This window comes from Coregonus clupeaformis, chromosome 7 (assembly GCF_020615455.1).
Source record: "Coregonus clupeaformis isolate EN_2021a chromosome 7, ASM2061545v1, whole genome shotgun sequence".
Classification (NCBI taxonomy): domain Eukaryota; kingdom Metazoa; phylum Chordata; class Actinopteri; order Salmoniformes; family Salmonidae; genus Coregonus; species Coregonus clupeaformis.
The window spans coordinates 15335181-15352328 of NC_059198.1; the positions used below are offsets into that span (position 1 = coordinate 15335181).

The window sequence follows — 17148 nt, forward strand, 5'->3', positions numbered from 1 at the left end:
CAAATTGGAGATTTTTGGTTCCAACCGCTGTGTCTTTGTGAGACGCAGTGTGGGTGAACGGATGATCTCCGCATGTGTAGTTCCCACCGTGAAGCATGGAGGAGGAGGTGTGATGGTGCTTTGCTGGTGACACTCTCTGTGATTTATTTAGAATTCAAGACACACTTAACCAGCATGGCTACCACAGCATTCTGCAGCGATACGCCATCCCATCTGGTTTGGGCTTAGTGGGACTATTTTTTGTTTTTCATCAGGACAATGACCCAACCCACCTCGAGGCTGTGTAAGGGCTTTTTGACCAAGAAGGAGAGTAATGGAGTGCTGCATCAGATGACCTGGCCTCAACAATCAACCGACCTCAACACAATTGAGATGGTTTGGGATGAGTCGGACCGCAGAGTGAAGGAAAAGCAGCCAACAAGTGCTCAGCATATGTGGGAACTCCTTCAAGACTGTTGGAAAAGCATTCCAGGTGAAGCTGGTTGAGAGAATGCCAAGAGTGTGCAAAGCTGTCATCAAGGCAAAGGGTGGCTGCTTTGAAGAATCTCAAATATAAAATATATTTTGATTTGTTTAACACTTTTTTGGTTACTACATGATTCCATATGTGTTATTTCATAGTTTTGATGTCTCACTATTATTCTACAATGTAGAAAATAGCACAAATAAAGAAAAACCCTTGAATGTGTACAGTTTTGAGAATGACACAAGTATTGGTCTTCACAAAGTTCGCTGCTTCAGTGTTATGAGATATTATTGTCAGATGTTACTATGGTATACTGAAGTATAATTACAAGCATTCCATAAGTGTCAAAGGCTTTTATTGACAATTACATTAAGTTTATGCAAAGAGTCAATATTTGCAGTGTTGACCCTTCTTTTTCAAAACCTCTGCAATCCGCCCTGGCATGCTGTCAATTCACTTCTGGGCCACATCCTGACAGATGCTTGGAGTTTGTCAGAATTTGTGGGTTTTTGTTTGTCCACCCGCCTCTTGAGGATCAACCATAAATTCTCAATGGGATTAAGGTCTGGGGAGTTTCCTGGCCATGGACCCAAAATGTCGATGTTTTGGTCCCCGAGCCACTTAGTTATCACTTTTGCCTTATGGCAAGGTGCTCCATCATGCTGGAAAAGGCATTGGTCGTCACCAAACTGTTCTTGGATGATTGGGAGAAGTTGCTCTCGGAGGATGTGTTGGTACCATTCTTTATTCATGGCTGTGTTCTTAGGCAAAATTGTGAGTGAGCCCCACTCCCTTGGTTGAGAAGCAACCCCACACATGAATGGTCTCAGGATGCTTTACTGTTGGCATGACACAGGACTGATGATAGCGCTCTCCTTGTCTTCTCCGGACAAGGTGTTTTCCGGATGCCCCAAACAATCGGAAAGGGGATTCATCAGAGAAAATGACTTTACCCAAGTCCTCAGCAGTCCAATCCCTGTACCTTTTGCAGAATATCAGTCTGTCCCTGATGTTTTTCCTGGAGAGAAGTGCCCTTCTTGACACCAGGCCATCCTCCAAAAGTATTTGCCTCACTGTGCATGCAGATGCAGTCACACCTGCCTACTGCCATTCCTGAGCAAGCTCTGCACTGGTGGTGCCCCGATCCCGCAGCTGAATCAACTTTCGGAGACTGTCCTGGCGCTTGCTGGACTTTCTTGGGCGCCCTGATGCCTTCTTCACAACAATTGAACCTCTCCCTTTGACGACACAACAGTGGTAGGCCTGATCACCGACAACGATGAGACAGCCTATAGGGAGGAGGTCAGAGATCTGGCCGTGTGGTGCCAGGACAACAACCTCTCCCTCAACGTGACCAAGACAAAGGAGATGATTGTGGACTACAGGAAAAAAAAGAGGACTGAGCACGCCCCCATTCTCATCGACGGGGCTGTAGTGGAACAGGTTGAGAGCTTCAAGTTCCTTGGTGTCCACATCACCAACGAACTATCATGGTCCAAACACACCATGACAGTCGTGAAGAGGGCACGACAAAGCCTATTCCCCCTCAGGAGACTAAAAAGATTTGGCATGGGTCCTCAGATCCTCAAAAAATTCTACAGCTGCACCATCGGGAGCATCCTGACTGGTTGCATCACCGCCTGGTATGGCAACTGCTTGGCCTCTGACCGCAAGGCACTACAGAGGGTAGTGCGTACGGCCCAGTACATCACTGGGGCAAAGCTCCCTGCCATCCAGGACCTCTATACCAGGCGGTGTCAGAGGAAGGCCCTCAAAATTGTCAAAGACTCCAGCCACCCTAGTCATAGACTGTTCTCTCTGCTACCGCACGGCAAGCGGTACCGGAGTGCCAAGTCTAGGTCCAAAAGACTTCTCAACAGCTTCTACCCCCAAGCCATAAGACTCCTGAACAGCTAATCATGGCTACCCGGACTATTTGCACTGCCCCCCCACCCCATCCTTTTTACGCTGCTGCTACTCTGTTAAGTATTTATGCATAGTCACTTTAACTCTACCCACATGTACATATTACCTCAACTACCTCAACTAGCCGGTGCCCCCGCACATTGACTATGCAACGGTACCCCCCTGTGTATATATAGCCTCCCTACTGTCACTTTATTCTATTGTATATATAGCCTCCCTACTGTCACTTTATTTTACTTCTGCTCTTTTTTTTGTTTTTTTTTTTGTTTTATTCTTACTTTTTTGTTTAAAATAAATGCACTGTTGGTTAAGGGCTGTAAGTAAGCATTTCACTGTAATGTCTGCACCTGTTGTATTCGGCGCATGTGACCAATAAAATTTGATTTGATTTGATTTGATTTGAAGTTCTTGACGATCCGATAAATGGTTGATTTAGGTGCAATCTTACTAGTGGCAATATCCTTGCCTGTGAAGCCCTTTTTGTGCAAAGCAATGATGACGGCACGTGTTTCCTTGCAGGTAACCATGGTTAACAGAGGAAGAACAATGATTTCAAGCACCACCCTCCTTTTTAATGCTTCCAATCTGTTTTTCTAACTCAATTAGCATGACAGAGTGATCTCCAGCCTTGTCCTCGTCAACACTCTTACCTATGTTAACGAGAGAATCACTGACATGATGTCAGCTGGTCCTTTTGTGGCAGGGCTGAAATGCAGTGGATATGTATTTTGGGGATTAAGTTCATTTTCATGGCAAAGAGGGCCCTTGCAATTAATTGCAATTCATCTGATCACTCTTCATGACATTCTGGAGTATATGCAAATTGCCATCATCAAAACTGAGGCAGCAGACTTTGTGAAAATTAGGATTTGTGTCATTCTCAAAACTTTTGACCACGACTGTAGGTGTGTCCAAACTTTTGACTGGTACTGTATATTTTTTTGCATTCTTCTCTAAGGTCCAAACACTGATCTTTCCAATAATTACAGTGGGGGAAAAAAGTATTTAGTCAGCCACCAATTGTGCAAGTTCTCCCACGTAAAAAGATGAGAGAGGCCTGTAATTTTCATCATAGGTACACGTCAACTATGACAGACAAAATGAGAAAAAAAATTCCAGAAAATCACATTGTAGGATTTTTAATGAATTTATTTGCAAATTATGGTGGAAAATAAGTATTTGGTCAATAACAAAAGTTTCTCAATACTTTGTTATATACCCTTTGTTGGCAATGACACAGGTCAAACGTTTTCTGTAAGTCTTCACAAGGTTTTCACACACTGTTGCTGGTATTTTGGCCCATTCCTCCATGCAGATCTCCTCTAGAGCAGTGATGTTTTGGGGCTGTCGCTGGGCAACACGGACTTTCAACTCCCTCCAAAGATTTTCTATGGGGTTGAGATCTGGAGACTGGCTAGGCCACTCCAGGACCTTGAAATGCTTCTTACGAAGCCATTCCTTCGTTGCCCGGGCGGTGTGTTTGGGATCATTGTCATGCTGAAAGACCCAGCCACGTTTCATCTTCAATGCCCTTGCTGATGGAAGGAGGTTTTCACTCAAAATCTCACGATACATGGCCCCATTCATTCTTTCCTTTACACGGATCAGTCGTCCTGGTCCCTTTGCAGAAAAACAGCCCCAAAGCATGATGTTTCCACCCCCATGCTTCACAGTAGGTATGGTGTTCTTTGGATGCAACTCAGCATTCTTTGTCCTCCAAACACGACGAGGTTGAGTTTTTACCAAAAAGTTCTATTTTGGTTTCATCTGACCATATGACATTATCCCAATCCTCTTCTGGATCATCCAAATGCACTCTAGCAAACTTCAGACGGGCCTGGACATGTACTGGCTTAAGCAGGGGGACACGTCTGGCACTGCAGGATTTGAGTCCCTGGCGGCGTAGTGTGTTACTGATGGTAGGCTTTGTTACTTTGGTCCCAGCTCTCTGCAGGTCATTCACTAGGTCCCCCCGTGTGGTTCTGGGATCTTTGCTCACCGTTCTTGTGATCATTTTGACCCCACTGGGTGAGATCTTGCGTGGAGCCCCAGATCGAGGGAGATTATCAGTGGTCTTGTATGTCTTCCATTTCCTAATAATTGCTCCCACAGTTGATTTCTTCAAACCAAGCTGCTTACCTATTGCAGATTCAGTCTTCCCAGCCTGGTGCAGGTCTACAATTTTGTTTCTGGTGTCCTTTGACAGCTCTTTGGTCTTGGCCATAGTGGAGTTTGGAGTGTGACTGTTTGAGGTTGTGGACAGGTGTCTTTCATACTGATAACAAGTTCAAACAGGTGCCATTAATACAGGTAACGAGTGGAGGACAGAGGAGCCTCTTAAAGAAGAAGTTACAGGTCTGTGAGAGCCAGAAATCTTGCTTGTTTGTAGGTGACCAAATACTTATTTTCCACCATAATTTGCAAATAAATTCATAAAAAATCCTACAATGTGATTTTCTGGATTTTTTTCCTCCATTTGTCTGTCATAGTTGACGTGTACCTATGATGAAAATTACAGGCCTCTCTCATATTTTTAAGTGGGAGAACTTGCACAATTGGTGGCTGACTAAATACTTTTTTTCCCCACTGTATTTGATATGCTAAAACAGGATACAATGGTAAGAAAATTAAGAAAATATGTCAATCATACTATGTAAACATTTCCCTCACTAACTTCCCTCAAGATATTTTGTAATGTTATACTATATGCTATGATTCCTAATATGTACCATTAGCCATGACTCTATTCACTAACATGGAGCTCTGAATTACGCCATCTGAATACATATAAATAGACGTTGCATCATGCCTTTGCTACATGTACAAAGAACTAGATGAAAAAGAACATACTGTCTTGAAAGGACAATAATTCATGAGTTGGTGTCATGGAAAAAATTACCCATCACTATCAGACAAATATATATGGCTGCAAAGCTTCAGGCATATCTCTCTTATTCAGAAGGCCTCCTTTTTAGACAGCGAGTCAAGGATGTGAAAGTATTTGCATAGTGCAGTGAGGAAAACCTACTACTACACACACAAAGCTTCAGCTACTAGATATAGGACTCCAACTCCTAGATATGGGACAGAATAGAGAAGCAAAGGGACAGAGACATTCAAGGTTATTCTCCCAGTGAGACTGACCATAGGACGCTCTGTCGATTAGCCCCCCACCCTTAATCCCCCACAATCCTCTCCTAAAGCTAATGACTACAAAAGCTGCTGGATCAGCGAGATGATACGATTCTTCTGGAAGGTTCTGAACTACTGGTGAACTGTGATATTCTCAAGTCCACTTTTAATTCCAAACCTCCTGCTCCTGCAGTGGGGTAGAATAAACGATGAATGGGCCAAAACCTTCTCCACCGTGACCATCCCTGGTTTTGGGCCATTTCCACCCTCTTGCCATACGTTTTAACCTCCATTTTGTGTCTTGTCGTGTGAGGCAAAGGGTTCATTCATCTGACTCGTATCTGGAAATTAAATATGGGAAACGTTAGCAAAAAAGGTTGTTAGACAGGAACTGCAAACAATCATCATTCAGCAGAAGATGAATTAATCAATCCGTCTATCATTCCTGATAATTTCTTATAATAATCAACCGACTCACTTTGAAAGGCGTTTCCTGATGTCCTTGATCTGCTCGTTCTTCTTGGTGAGGATCTCCTTCATGTTGCGGTAGGCAGACGTCTGCTGGAACTTCCTATCCAGCTCCTATACACACACACACACACACACACACACACACACACACACACACACACACACACACACAGGGTTGCATGATAACCTCTTATTGGCAAATATAGCGGATATAATTGGGTCCATAGCTCTTGAGCCAAATGCTTACTTGAGACACTTCACCTAAGTTCACCCAATCTTCCATTGATTGCCATCAATGCATGATTTCTATGAAAGGTACCAGTATGGGGTAGAGGGACGTACCTTCTCTGCTAGGGCCAGCTGTTCCTGTACCCTGAGCAGGTCGTGTTTGGCAGAGACCAGGTTGTCCTGCAGGTCTCTCTGGGAAGCAGCATTGACACTCAGGGACTTCTGGTAGTCCTCCTGCAGTGCTGCCACCGTGTCCTCGAGACTAGTGATCTCCTGAGAACGGGTGGCCATCTTGGGGAAAGAAACACAGCACTTCAGTGGGTGGACTTTTAGGCTACGTCCCAAATGGCACCCTTTTCCCTATACATTGCAGAGCCCTATGGGAATAGGGAGCCATTTGGGATGCACCCTTAGATGGACATGTATTCAACACACAAAACATAGTGTCGGATTGATACATACCAGTTGTTTTCCATGAAAGCAAACAAAATAATAGTAATTGTTCAGAAAAAAATACGACAAAAGCTTCAACACATCATAAATACAAGGGGTCAACTTAGTTAAAAGGCAAAAATACTACAATGCACAAATCAAAATAGGAAGGAAACAGGAAATACTACTGAGTGAAAAGTAAAGTGCAATAGTCATCTTATGTTCCTTTGGCCCAGGTTTGTCTGTTATATTGTTAATCCATGACCTTATAGTGCTACAGTACCTGCTGTTCCCCCTGGACCTTATGCAGGTCTTTGAGAGCCCTCTCTGCCTTGGTCTTCTCATCCAACACACCCATGGCCTGAAACACAATCAGTATACTGCAAGATACTTCATAAAAGTGATACCAACATTGATCATTCAATTAGCAAGGTCAGGTGTAGGTTAGATGAAAACATGAGCACAAAATATGATGAAAGTTACAAGAAGTAGAGTGCATTTCAGTAAGAATAACAAAATAGGAAAAATCCCAAGGGGGGGTGAATACTTCCGCAAGCCACTGTACCTGGGTTTCCAAAGTCCGGAGCCTGCCTTTGAGCTTATCGTTTTCCTCTTGTAGCCTGGATATCTCCTGATGAAAAACCAATGTCATGTAACAATTACGCATGAGTCTCATACAATGACCTGGTGTTAATTCTGCTAACTCTATATTACCACAGGAGAGTTGAGTTCTTTACCTTGTTGAGAAGTTCAGATACCCCCCCACCTTCATTCAGCGGTGCTAACTTGGGCTTGCTAATTTCCTGGTTAGTCTAGGTAAGGAAGCAAGGCATGTTTCAAGTTTCAAATTACATTTTCACGTGCATAAGTACAGTGAAATGCATTTCTTGCAAGCTCTTTCCCAACAATGCAGTAATCAATATCAGTAGTACTATAAAATGAAGTAAAGTAGAGCACATACTCTCCCATCAATAAATGGCATGTATGCATGATTTCAGCCGTCAATGACCTTGATATCATGGACTTAAAACATTCACTTAAAAACAAAGTGAAACACACGAGTTGTTGTTGGTGAATTGTTCGGCCTCAAGTGAAAACCCACACCTCGACAAGCCTGAAGTGTGGATTTCATAGAATTGTTTTGCATTGGGGGTGGGTGTGAAGCGCTAGAAGAGATGTTACTATCAGAGGGCTGATGACCACACTGTTGTTCTTTATCTATGGTCACGTCGTGTGGTCTGCAGTTTCCAATTGTGATACGATTCAAGTGCTGTGTATCAAATCAACTCAAATTGTATTTGTCACATGCGCAGAATACAACAGGTGTAGACCTTACAGTGAAATGCTTACTTACAAGCCCTTAACTAACAATGCAGTTTTTTCATGTAAGTGCAATAACTCAGCTTTACCAGTATGAATAAACATGTAATAAATTCACACTTATTTTCAATGCGTGATTTCAGCTGTCAATGACTTTGATAACATCGACTTAAAACATTAACTTATAAACTAAGTGAAACTTAGTAGTTGTTGTTGTTGTTCAGCCTCAAGTGAAAACCCACACCTCCACAAGCCTGAAGTCTGGATTTCATAGAAATGTGTTGCATGGGTGTGAAGTGATAGAAATGTTTTGCATGGGGTGGGCGTGAAGTGCTAGAAGAGATGTTCCTATCAGAGGGCTGATGACTACAAATTGTTGATTTTCTATGGTCACATTGTGTGGTCTGCAGTTTCCAATTGTGATACGATTCAAGTGCTGTGTATTTAAAGTAAGTGCAATAATTCAGCTTAACCAGTATGAATAAACATGTAATAAATTCATGCTTATTTTTATATAGGGGAAATGGTTGCATAAAAGTCTAAGTGGTTGGGCTTTACAGTTAGCACTCACCTTATTTAGGTTTTTAAATTCAGTCTTCTCAAACTCCGCCACTTGCTCTAACAACTCTCTGCAGATAATTAAAATAAAAAAGGGGGAGAGAAAAAGAAAGACTAAATATTATGACATGTAAATTAGACAATTAGCACATTTATGGCTTAATTAATTTTTTTGTCATTTAGCAGACACTCTTATCCAGAGTGACTTACAGTAGTGAATGCATACATTTTCCATACTGGTTCCCCGTGGGAATCGAACCCACAACCCTGGCATTGCAAGCGCCATGCTCTACCAACTGAGCCACACAGGACCCCATGTGGGATACAAACAAAGCAGAGTAATGACAGAATGTTTGATATCATACAGTGAGTGTCAGTGTACTGACTTGTTGGCCTATTACAGCTACATGTTTCATTATGAAATTGATGTATAACATATTGCAAAACATTTGACGTCAAGTATAGCGGAGCAGCCAACTGATAGTTAAGTATCTTTAAGAAAAATAAAACACACTTGTCCTCCTGAAGACAGTTTAACATGAAATGCTTGTGGAGAACAAAGCACCTACACGCTTACTGCATATGTGGTTTGAAAAAGCTGCAGAACGCACGTAGATATGTGGCTACTAGGGGCGTATTCCCTGCTTCTGACGCCCTACTAACAGCCACACAGGATTGGGGCCTACCTAACACTTTCAAGGGCTTGGTTATCTTATCAAGTGACTGTAGGCGTACTACAAACTCAACAAAAACAATCTACAAAAGCACAGGCCTTGTTTTTTTTATGTTTTGTTTTTGTTTGACTGGTGTCAGTGTAATAAAGGTCAAATGGAGTTTAAGCTCCGTTAGCTAATATTCTCAATTCAGCAGATGTTAGTTGTTAGATGTCAAATACAAACAAAGACCTGCTAGCAGTGCCATAACTCAAATAGAATCCATATGGGCTCATGGCTTTTGTTGCACAGTAGTCATTCTAGTCCCTTGGAGTGAATTGTGCAGCATTATATAGCTCATCCCCTCACACTCATGCACCAACCTCGCAACTACAGTATATTCACAGCCACAGTATAGGCAAATCAAAGTCTTGTCTGTAAAGTACAAAAATGGTCTCTCTCGGTCAATTTGCCATGTAACCACAGCATTCTACCGTGCTGATGGACTGCCAGCTTTTCAATATCAAAAAGTTGGGGCTGTAAAAGGAATGGCTTTCCCCTCCCTCTCTAAAAGACACATTAACACAGTCCATGGGCCTGGAATTGTCCTCCACATCACAGAGCTATGCTATACATTTCACAGTGGCATGTTCCTGTGCCCCAGTAACAAGTTCAGATCCATCCACAGAGTGGGGGAGTGAGTGAGTGTGAGGGAAAAGTCCTTGGCCTCATCCTCCCATTTCATCTTATTGGTGGGGAAAAGAGGGAATGGAGTGCGGGAAACTGTTACCTGATAATCTATTACGTAATTGCTCCAAAAGCCCTAAATCAGAGTTTAGATTTCGGAAGGGAGGCATTGAGATGAATTGCGCGACCAGCTAGTTGCCAACGTTTCACTGCTGACCCGACTGTATTGTTCCCTGTTATATCTTTAGCAACTCTGATCTGAGGCACCATGATGAATGATCCTGTGGTAAATTCAGCGTGATAAAAGGGAATGCGCTAATACGTTTTTTGGCACAGTATCAGTATGCCCTCGAGGGGCAAAGTAAAAATGTGACAACACCTCCCCATGAGATATATAGCTGTTTTTAACGGTAGCGAACATTCCCACATCCCTCTGTGTCCAGGCTTGTTATTAAGCACTGCTGTAAGACATTCTTGGCAGCCATGCTTAGTAACCCTGGATGCAACAGGGACCTTTCATTGGCAGTTTTTTCTACACATTTTGTTTTGTCTCCACGTAGCCTAGTACATTTATATTTTCTTAATGGCATTAATTTGGACAAAAGTAGCTGCCAAAATACAGAAATGTACATGTTAACTTAAAAAAAAAAATCACTACACTGCATGTGGAGAAAAGCAAACTTCCTGACAATATATGCCAGGCAAGGCAGGCAGCATCAACCCAAACAAACATCACCTAGGTATCGTATCATATGAACTACTCCACCCGCACAGGTCACACAAGCTGTGGTTGGATCTGGCTACATTTCAGTGAGAGTAAGAAACCACAGAAATGGAAAAGCAGGGTACCATTCGCATAAGAATGAGTGGCTCGGCAATGACCTCAGTGCCTTGCATACACAGTGCACATGAAAAACACTGAAGGAAGTGGCTTCTGCTTTGAATGCGGGGGGGGCTCACTGCTCAAACACTTGATACATACATAATAAGTGGCTCTACTGACAGGCTACACACAGAGGCATGTTGGGGTTAAAAGGTTGCTTCCCACCTGAGTTTCACCCTGTTATTAACCCTTGAAATCCCATATACCTTCACACACTGCCTAATTCTCAGTACTACCTACTGCTATTTTTTATTATTTAACCTTTATTTAACTAGGCAAGTCAGTTAAGAACAAATTCTTATTTACAATGACGGCCTACACCGGCCAAACCCGGATGACGCTGGGCTAATTGTGTGCCGCCCTATGGGACTCCCAATCACGGCCGGTTGTGATACAGCCTGGAATCGAACCAGGGGGTCTGTTGTGACGCCTCAAGCACTGAGATTTACATTTACATTTTAGTCATTTAGCAGACGCTCTTATCCAGAGCGACTTACAGTTAATGCATACATTATTTATTTTTTCATACCCCCTGTGGGAATTGAACCCACAACCCTGGCGTTGCAAACGCCATGCTCTATCAACTGAGCTACATCCCTGCCGGCCATTCCCTCCCCTACCCTGGACGACGCTGGGCCAATTGCGCGCCGCCCCATTGGTCTCCCGGTCGCGGCCGGCTATGACAGAGCCTGGATTCGAACCAGGATCTCTAGTGGCACAGCTAGCACTGCGATGCAGTGCCTTAGACCACTGCGATGCAGTGCCTTAGACCACTGCGCCACTCGGGAGTCTATCATGTACTTCCATCTGTTTTAAATCTGAAAGTGGGCCTCAGCCTGCCCTCGCAGCCACCCCTCATCCCACCTCCAAGCCATCCCACCCCTCCTCACAGCCACCCCACAGCCCACCTGTTCTCCAGCTCCGAGATGTCAGTCTGCAGATGGAGGTAGAACTTCTCTGCCTGGGAGAAGAGCTGCCGGAGCAGCAGCACGTTGGTGTGGGCTGTGTTGATGAGCTCTGTCTCCACCTCTCCTCGCACCACTAGCTGCAGCCCGTCCAGCATGTCCCGCACCTCGTCCACCGTGAAGGTCTCATCCACTAGCCTAGAATAGAATAGAATAACTTGATTTCCCCGTGGGGGAACTTCTTTTAAAGAGAAAAACAATAATACACAAATACCATAAAATGCAGTCCTAAAAAGACGGACTTGCATTCCTCCGACCAACATTGTTGGTTAGCTGTGATAAAAAAAATTCTACAATTGTGTGACACAACACCTGCTGTCTTTGAGGTCCTCAAAGCAGGAGTCAATGGTCTTGAGTCTGATGGCCCTCTTGGAGCGTGCAAAGCGCATGTAGTTGATCGCCTCATTCTGATGGCCTTTATTGAAACCAAACTCAGCCTTCAAGGAGAGACAAGGAGGAACAGGGTCAATGAATCTGCAGATAAGTAACGTTAACTAGAATATCTAATCAGTGGCAGTGGCCCTCTTGATTGATTCACTATAGATTTGTTCCTTAGCTAACGTTAACTGCCTAGTTATTGTCTCAAGCACAACATCGAACAAGGCAATGGAGGGGGTCCTCCTATTCAATAAATGTACAGTACTGCAAGGTTATCTGGCTGCAATCACTAAACTATTATATGGATGGATGGCTAGCTAACCAGCAAAGAGCGCTGCGTTGTCATGGAAACATCATACCATGTAACTTCTAGCTAGGCAGCTAACGTTAGCGAGCCTAGTTGTTGGCTAGCTAGCTAACGTTTACGATTTGAATTCATATTCAGCACTTCGCTAGCTACTAAACTAGCTAACGTTAGTTAACTATCCGTGCAGTAGACCGCATCGATTACAGTGATTGGTCGAGCACTCGCTAGACAGCAAACTGTCCATACCATGTTGCTAGCTTAGCCAAATATACTGCTGGATAGGCTACTGGGCTCGTTTGAGTGGTAAGGCGAACTTAACCGACTGTCGACGAGAGTCGATGAGTGAAGTCGAGGTAGGTGCATATGCGACAGTCGAAAGTCGGACACTGATGTGGTTTTGTGAACAGTAAGGCTCAGTGCCATATGGCAGTGTTGCCATTGTTGATAAAATGTGTTATTTATCATGTCGAAATAAACATGTCGCCAACCCCCATATCCCACACTCACAAACTGGAAATATGTGTGTACATTCAATTGTTGAGAGAGCCTCAAATATCACATACATTTCACTTGTACATATCCACTGTATACATGAATTGTAGCAAAGTGGGTTCCTGTGTCAGTCATGTCTTTGGTCACGTTCGCGTGGGTCTAACAAAAACACCCTAATGATTGGTTGACAATAGAGCCTCCCACAATGAAGGCGATGGCTGCAGCATGAAGTTGGCTAAGAGCACCTGCAGAAACTTGCAGTCAAAAGTTAATGACCTTTAATCACATGATTTTCATGCAGTTGACATGTAGGCGCACGTCGGACAATTTTTATCCCCATAATGCAACACACTTTGAAAGGCGGTGACCATTGACAAAAGTGATCCGCTCGAACGTGCCCACTAGTAACTGCTCCTTGTTCTATCTGTGGCTAAACGTTACTAGTAGCTTACAGTACTGTTAGCTACTATAACTAGCTAGCAAGCTGTCTGCCAACATTTGGCTAATGTTACTCACCATTGTGACGGCAAACACCGAACTCATTTACTGCTAAATTGTAGGTTAACTGGCTAGGCCACAATGCACAAACTAACAGGTACAGTACGACTTATATGTATTTATTTATAGTGATATCTGAGAAGATTATCTAATAACGTTATCAGCGAGCCCTGCTTTTCAGTGCAGAGTGGAGATTCTTGGATACGGAACAGCGTCATTGCTTTGGTAACCACGGGGACCTTCTTCTTCGTCTTCTTCTTCTGTGGGGTTTATCGGCGGTTGGCATCCAACATTATGGTGCATTACCGCTACATACTGTACTGGAGTGTGAGACAGGGAGAATCTAAATCCTACCTACCAGCCCCGTTTCTCTTAAAAAAGATAACAAAATGTTTGAGACTGTATCTAATTACGTTCTACTCAGTATACTCTTTAAACTCATTTCCTGTAGCCCCTTCTCCCTCATACTGGTTCTCAGCCTCTCTCTTTCCCTCTCATACTGTCCACACTGTATCAGTCCATGCTCCACTGTCTGTGTTTCCTGGCAATAATCACACTTTCCTGTTGGATGCTTTCCTATCACATTTACAGTCTTATTCAACCGGCTGTGTCCCACCCTTAATCTTGTAAAAAATAGCCTCCTCTCTTCTGTCTCTTCCTGCCGTCGTCCCCTCCCCGACTTTCCTCTGTACTTGGAAAAAATGCCTGCCCTTAGTATCTCTATTCCACTGCTCCTACCATCTCTGCACCAACACTGTCCATATCAGTAATTTTTTCCTCTACCTTGCTCATTGAAACTACAACATCAACATCCCCACTACTAACTGCTTGTCTAGCCAGTACATCAACTGCCTCGTTCCCCTCCATCCCCACATGGGCTGGGACCCAAGTAAATCTTGTCTGTGTACCCATCTGGCTAACCCTGCCATGGGTTTGTAGTATCGTCATAAAGCAGGTATTGTCTGCTACGTGAGTTAAAGGACTGCAGACTCAACACTGCACATGAATCAGAGCAAATACACTACATTACCAAAAGTATGTGCTCGTCGAACATCTCATTCCAAAATTTATGGGCATTAATATGGAGTTGGTCCTCCCTTTGCTGCTGTAACAGCCTCCACTCTTCTGGGAAGACTTTCCACTAGATGTTGGAACATTGCTGCGGGGACTTGCTTCCATTCAGCCACAAGAGCATTAGTGAGATCAGGCACTGATGTTGGGCGATTAGGCCTGGCTCGCAGTCGTCCTTCCAATTCATCTCAAAGGTGTTCGATGGGGTTGAGGTCAGGGCTCTGTGCAGGCCAGTCAAGTTCTTCCACACTGATCCCGACAAACCATTTCTGTATGGACCTCGCTTTGTGCACGGGGGAATTGTCATGCTGAAAGAGGAAAAGGCCTTCCCCAAACTGTTGCCACAAAGTTGGAAGCACAGAATCGTCTACAATGTCATTGTATGCTGTAGCGTTAAGATTTCCCTTCACTGGAACTAAGGGGCCTAGCCCGAACCATGAAAAACAGGCCCAGAACCTTAATCCTCCTCCACCAAACTTTACAGTTGGTACAATGCATTGGGGGCAGGTAGCATTCTCCAGGCATCTACCAAACCCAGTTTAGAACTCGGTAGTGAGTTTTGCAACTGAGGACAGACAATTTTTACACGTTAAGCGCTTCAACACCCTGCGGTCCCGTTCTGTGAGCTTGTGTGGCCTACCACTTCACGGCAGAGCCATTGTTGCTCCTGTTGCTCAAGTCTGGTTCATCCTTGGGAGCAATTTCCAAACGCCTGAAGGTACCACGTTCATCTGTACAAACAATAGTACGCAAGTATAAACACCATGGGACCACGCAGCCATCATACCGCTCAGGAAGGAGACGCGTTCTGTCTCCTAGAGATGAACGTACTTTGGTGCGAAAAGTGCAAATCAATCCCAAAACAACAGCAAAGGACCTTGTGAAGATGCTGGAGGAAACAGGTACGCAAGTATCTATATCGACAGTAAAACTAGTCCTATATCGACGTAACCTGAAAGGCCGCTCAGCAAAGAAGAAGCCACTGCTCCAAAGCAGCCATAAAAAAGCCAGACTAGGGTTTGCAACTGCACATGGGGACAAAGATCGTACTTTTTGGAGAAATGTCCTCTGCTCTGATGAAACAATAATAGGACTGTTTGGCCATAATGACCATCGTTTGTTTGGAGGAAAAAGGGGGTGCCTTGCAAGCCGAAGAACACCATCCCAACCATGAAGCACGGGGGTGGCAGCATCATGCTGTGGGGGTGCTTTGCTGCAGGAGGGACTGGTGCACTTCACAAAATAGATGGCATCATGAGGAAGGAAAATTATGTGGATATATTGAAGCAACATCTCAAGACATCAGTCAGGAAGTTAAAGCTTGGTCGCAAATGGGTCTTCCAAATGGACAATGACCCCAAGCATACTTCCAAAGTTGTTGCAAAATAACTTAAGGACAACAAAGTCAAGGTATTGGAGTGGCCATCACAAAGCCCTGACCTCAATCCTATAGAAAATGTGTTGGCATACCTTTGGCTAAGTGTAAGGAAATGGAATCAGCACCAAGTTCAAGTGCAGTCATTGGACAGAGGGCTTATTCTTAGAGGTGATTGTAATAGCTATAGATCCTGCAATGAGTGACAATAAGGTAACAGTAAACAAAATGGGACAAACCATGAATATCAAATCAAAATCAAATTGTATTTGTCACATGCGCCGAAGACAACAGGTGTAATAGACCTTACTGTGAAATGCTTACTTACAAGCCCTTAACCAACAATGCAGTTTTAAGAAAAATATGTGTTAAGTAAGGAATAGATAAGTAAAAATAACAAAATAACAAAAATAGAAAAGTAACAAATAATTAAAGAGCAGCAGTAAAATAACAGTAGCGAGGCTATATACAGGGGGTACCGGTACAGAGTCAATGTGCCGAGGCACAGGTTAGTCGAGGTAATTGAGGTAATATGTACATGTGGGTAGAGGTGAAGTGACTTTGCATAGATTATAAACAGAGAGTAGCAGCAGCGTAAAAAGAGAGGGGGGGGATCCAAATAATCTGGGTAGTCATTTGATTAGCTGTTCAGGAGTCTTATGGCTTGGGGGTAGAAGCTGTTAAGAAGCCTTTTGGACCTAGACTTGGCGCTCCGGTACCGCTTGCTGACACTGCCTGGTATAGAGGTCCTGGATGGCAGGAAGCTTGGCCCCAGTGATGTACTGGGCCGTACGCACTACACTCTGTAGTGCGTTGCGGTCGGAGGCCGAGCAGTTGCCATACCAGGCGGTGATGCAACCAGTCAGGATGCTCTCGATGGTGCAGCTGTATAACTTTTTGAGGATCTGAGGACCCATGCCAAATCTTTTCAGTCTCCTGGGGGAATAGGCTTTGTCGTGCCCTCTTCACGACTGTCTTGGTGTGTTTGGACCATGATAGTTTGTTGGTGATGTGGACACCAAGGAACTTGAAGCTCTCAACCTGCTCCACTAGAGCCCTGTCGATGAGAATGGGGCCGTGCTCGGTCCTCCTTTTCCTGTAGTCCACAATCATCTCATTTGTCTATGTACCATGGTACAAACCGTGAATATGTATTGTACCATGGTACAAACTGTGAATGGGTATAAACTCTGTGGATTGGGAAACTACAAGTGCTCCCTTTTACTGCCAAACAACAAACAGATAATTTTGTATGGTGCAATGTGTATGTCCAATGTGAAAAAACGATTGGATTTAAGTTGATGGG

General features: G+C 43.9%; 1 protein-coding gene across 2 annotated transcripts; it reads right to left on the reverse strand.

Moving 5' to 3' along the window:
- Nucleotides 1–4978: 4978 nt before the first annotated feature.
- Nucleotides 4979–13598, reverse strand: LOC121569922 (leucine zipper transcription factor-like protein 1). Of its 2 annotated transcripts, none has more exons than XM_041881264.2 (10): nt 13415–13598; nt 12034–12158; nt 11665–11859; nt 8547–8604; nt 7393–7467; nt 7221–7286; nt 6939–7016; nt 6338–6496; nt 6003–6106; nt 4979–5865 (listed from the first exon to the last, which is right to left on the reverse strand). In XM_041881264.2, exons 1-10 carry the CDS (start codon nt 13439–13441, stop codon nt 5847–5849), a joined length of 906 nt encoding a protein of 301 aa, XP_041737198.1. In that variant the 5' UTR covers nt 13442–13598; the 3' UTR covers nt 4979–5846. The 2 variants fall into 2 exon arrangements, with proteins under 2 accessions (XP_041737198.1, XP_041737197.1); XM_041881263.2 differs by having other exon boundaries at nt 6338–6514.
- Between the last annotated feature and the right edge of the window lie 3550 nt (nt 13599–17148).

Excerpts from the sequence above, each read along its gene's own strand:
- LOC121569922 (XM_041881263.2), bottom strand. The coding sequence starts at position 13,441 with ATGAGTTCGGTGTTTGCCGTCACAATG. Across the intron at positions 11,860-12,033 it reads GAGGACCTCAAAGACAGCAG|GCTAGTGGATGAGACCTTCA; the intron begins GTGTTGTGTCAC and ends ATTCTATTCTAG. Across the intron at positions 7,017-7,220 it reads TCCGGACTTTGGAAACCCAG|GCCATGGGTGTGTTGGATGA; the intron begins GTACAGTGGCTT and ends ATTGTGTTTCAG.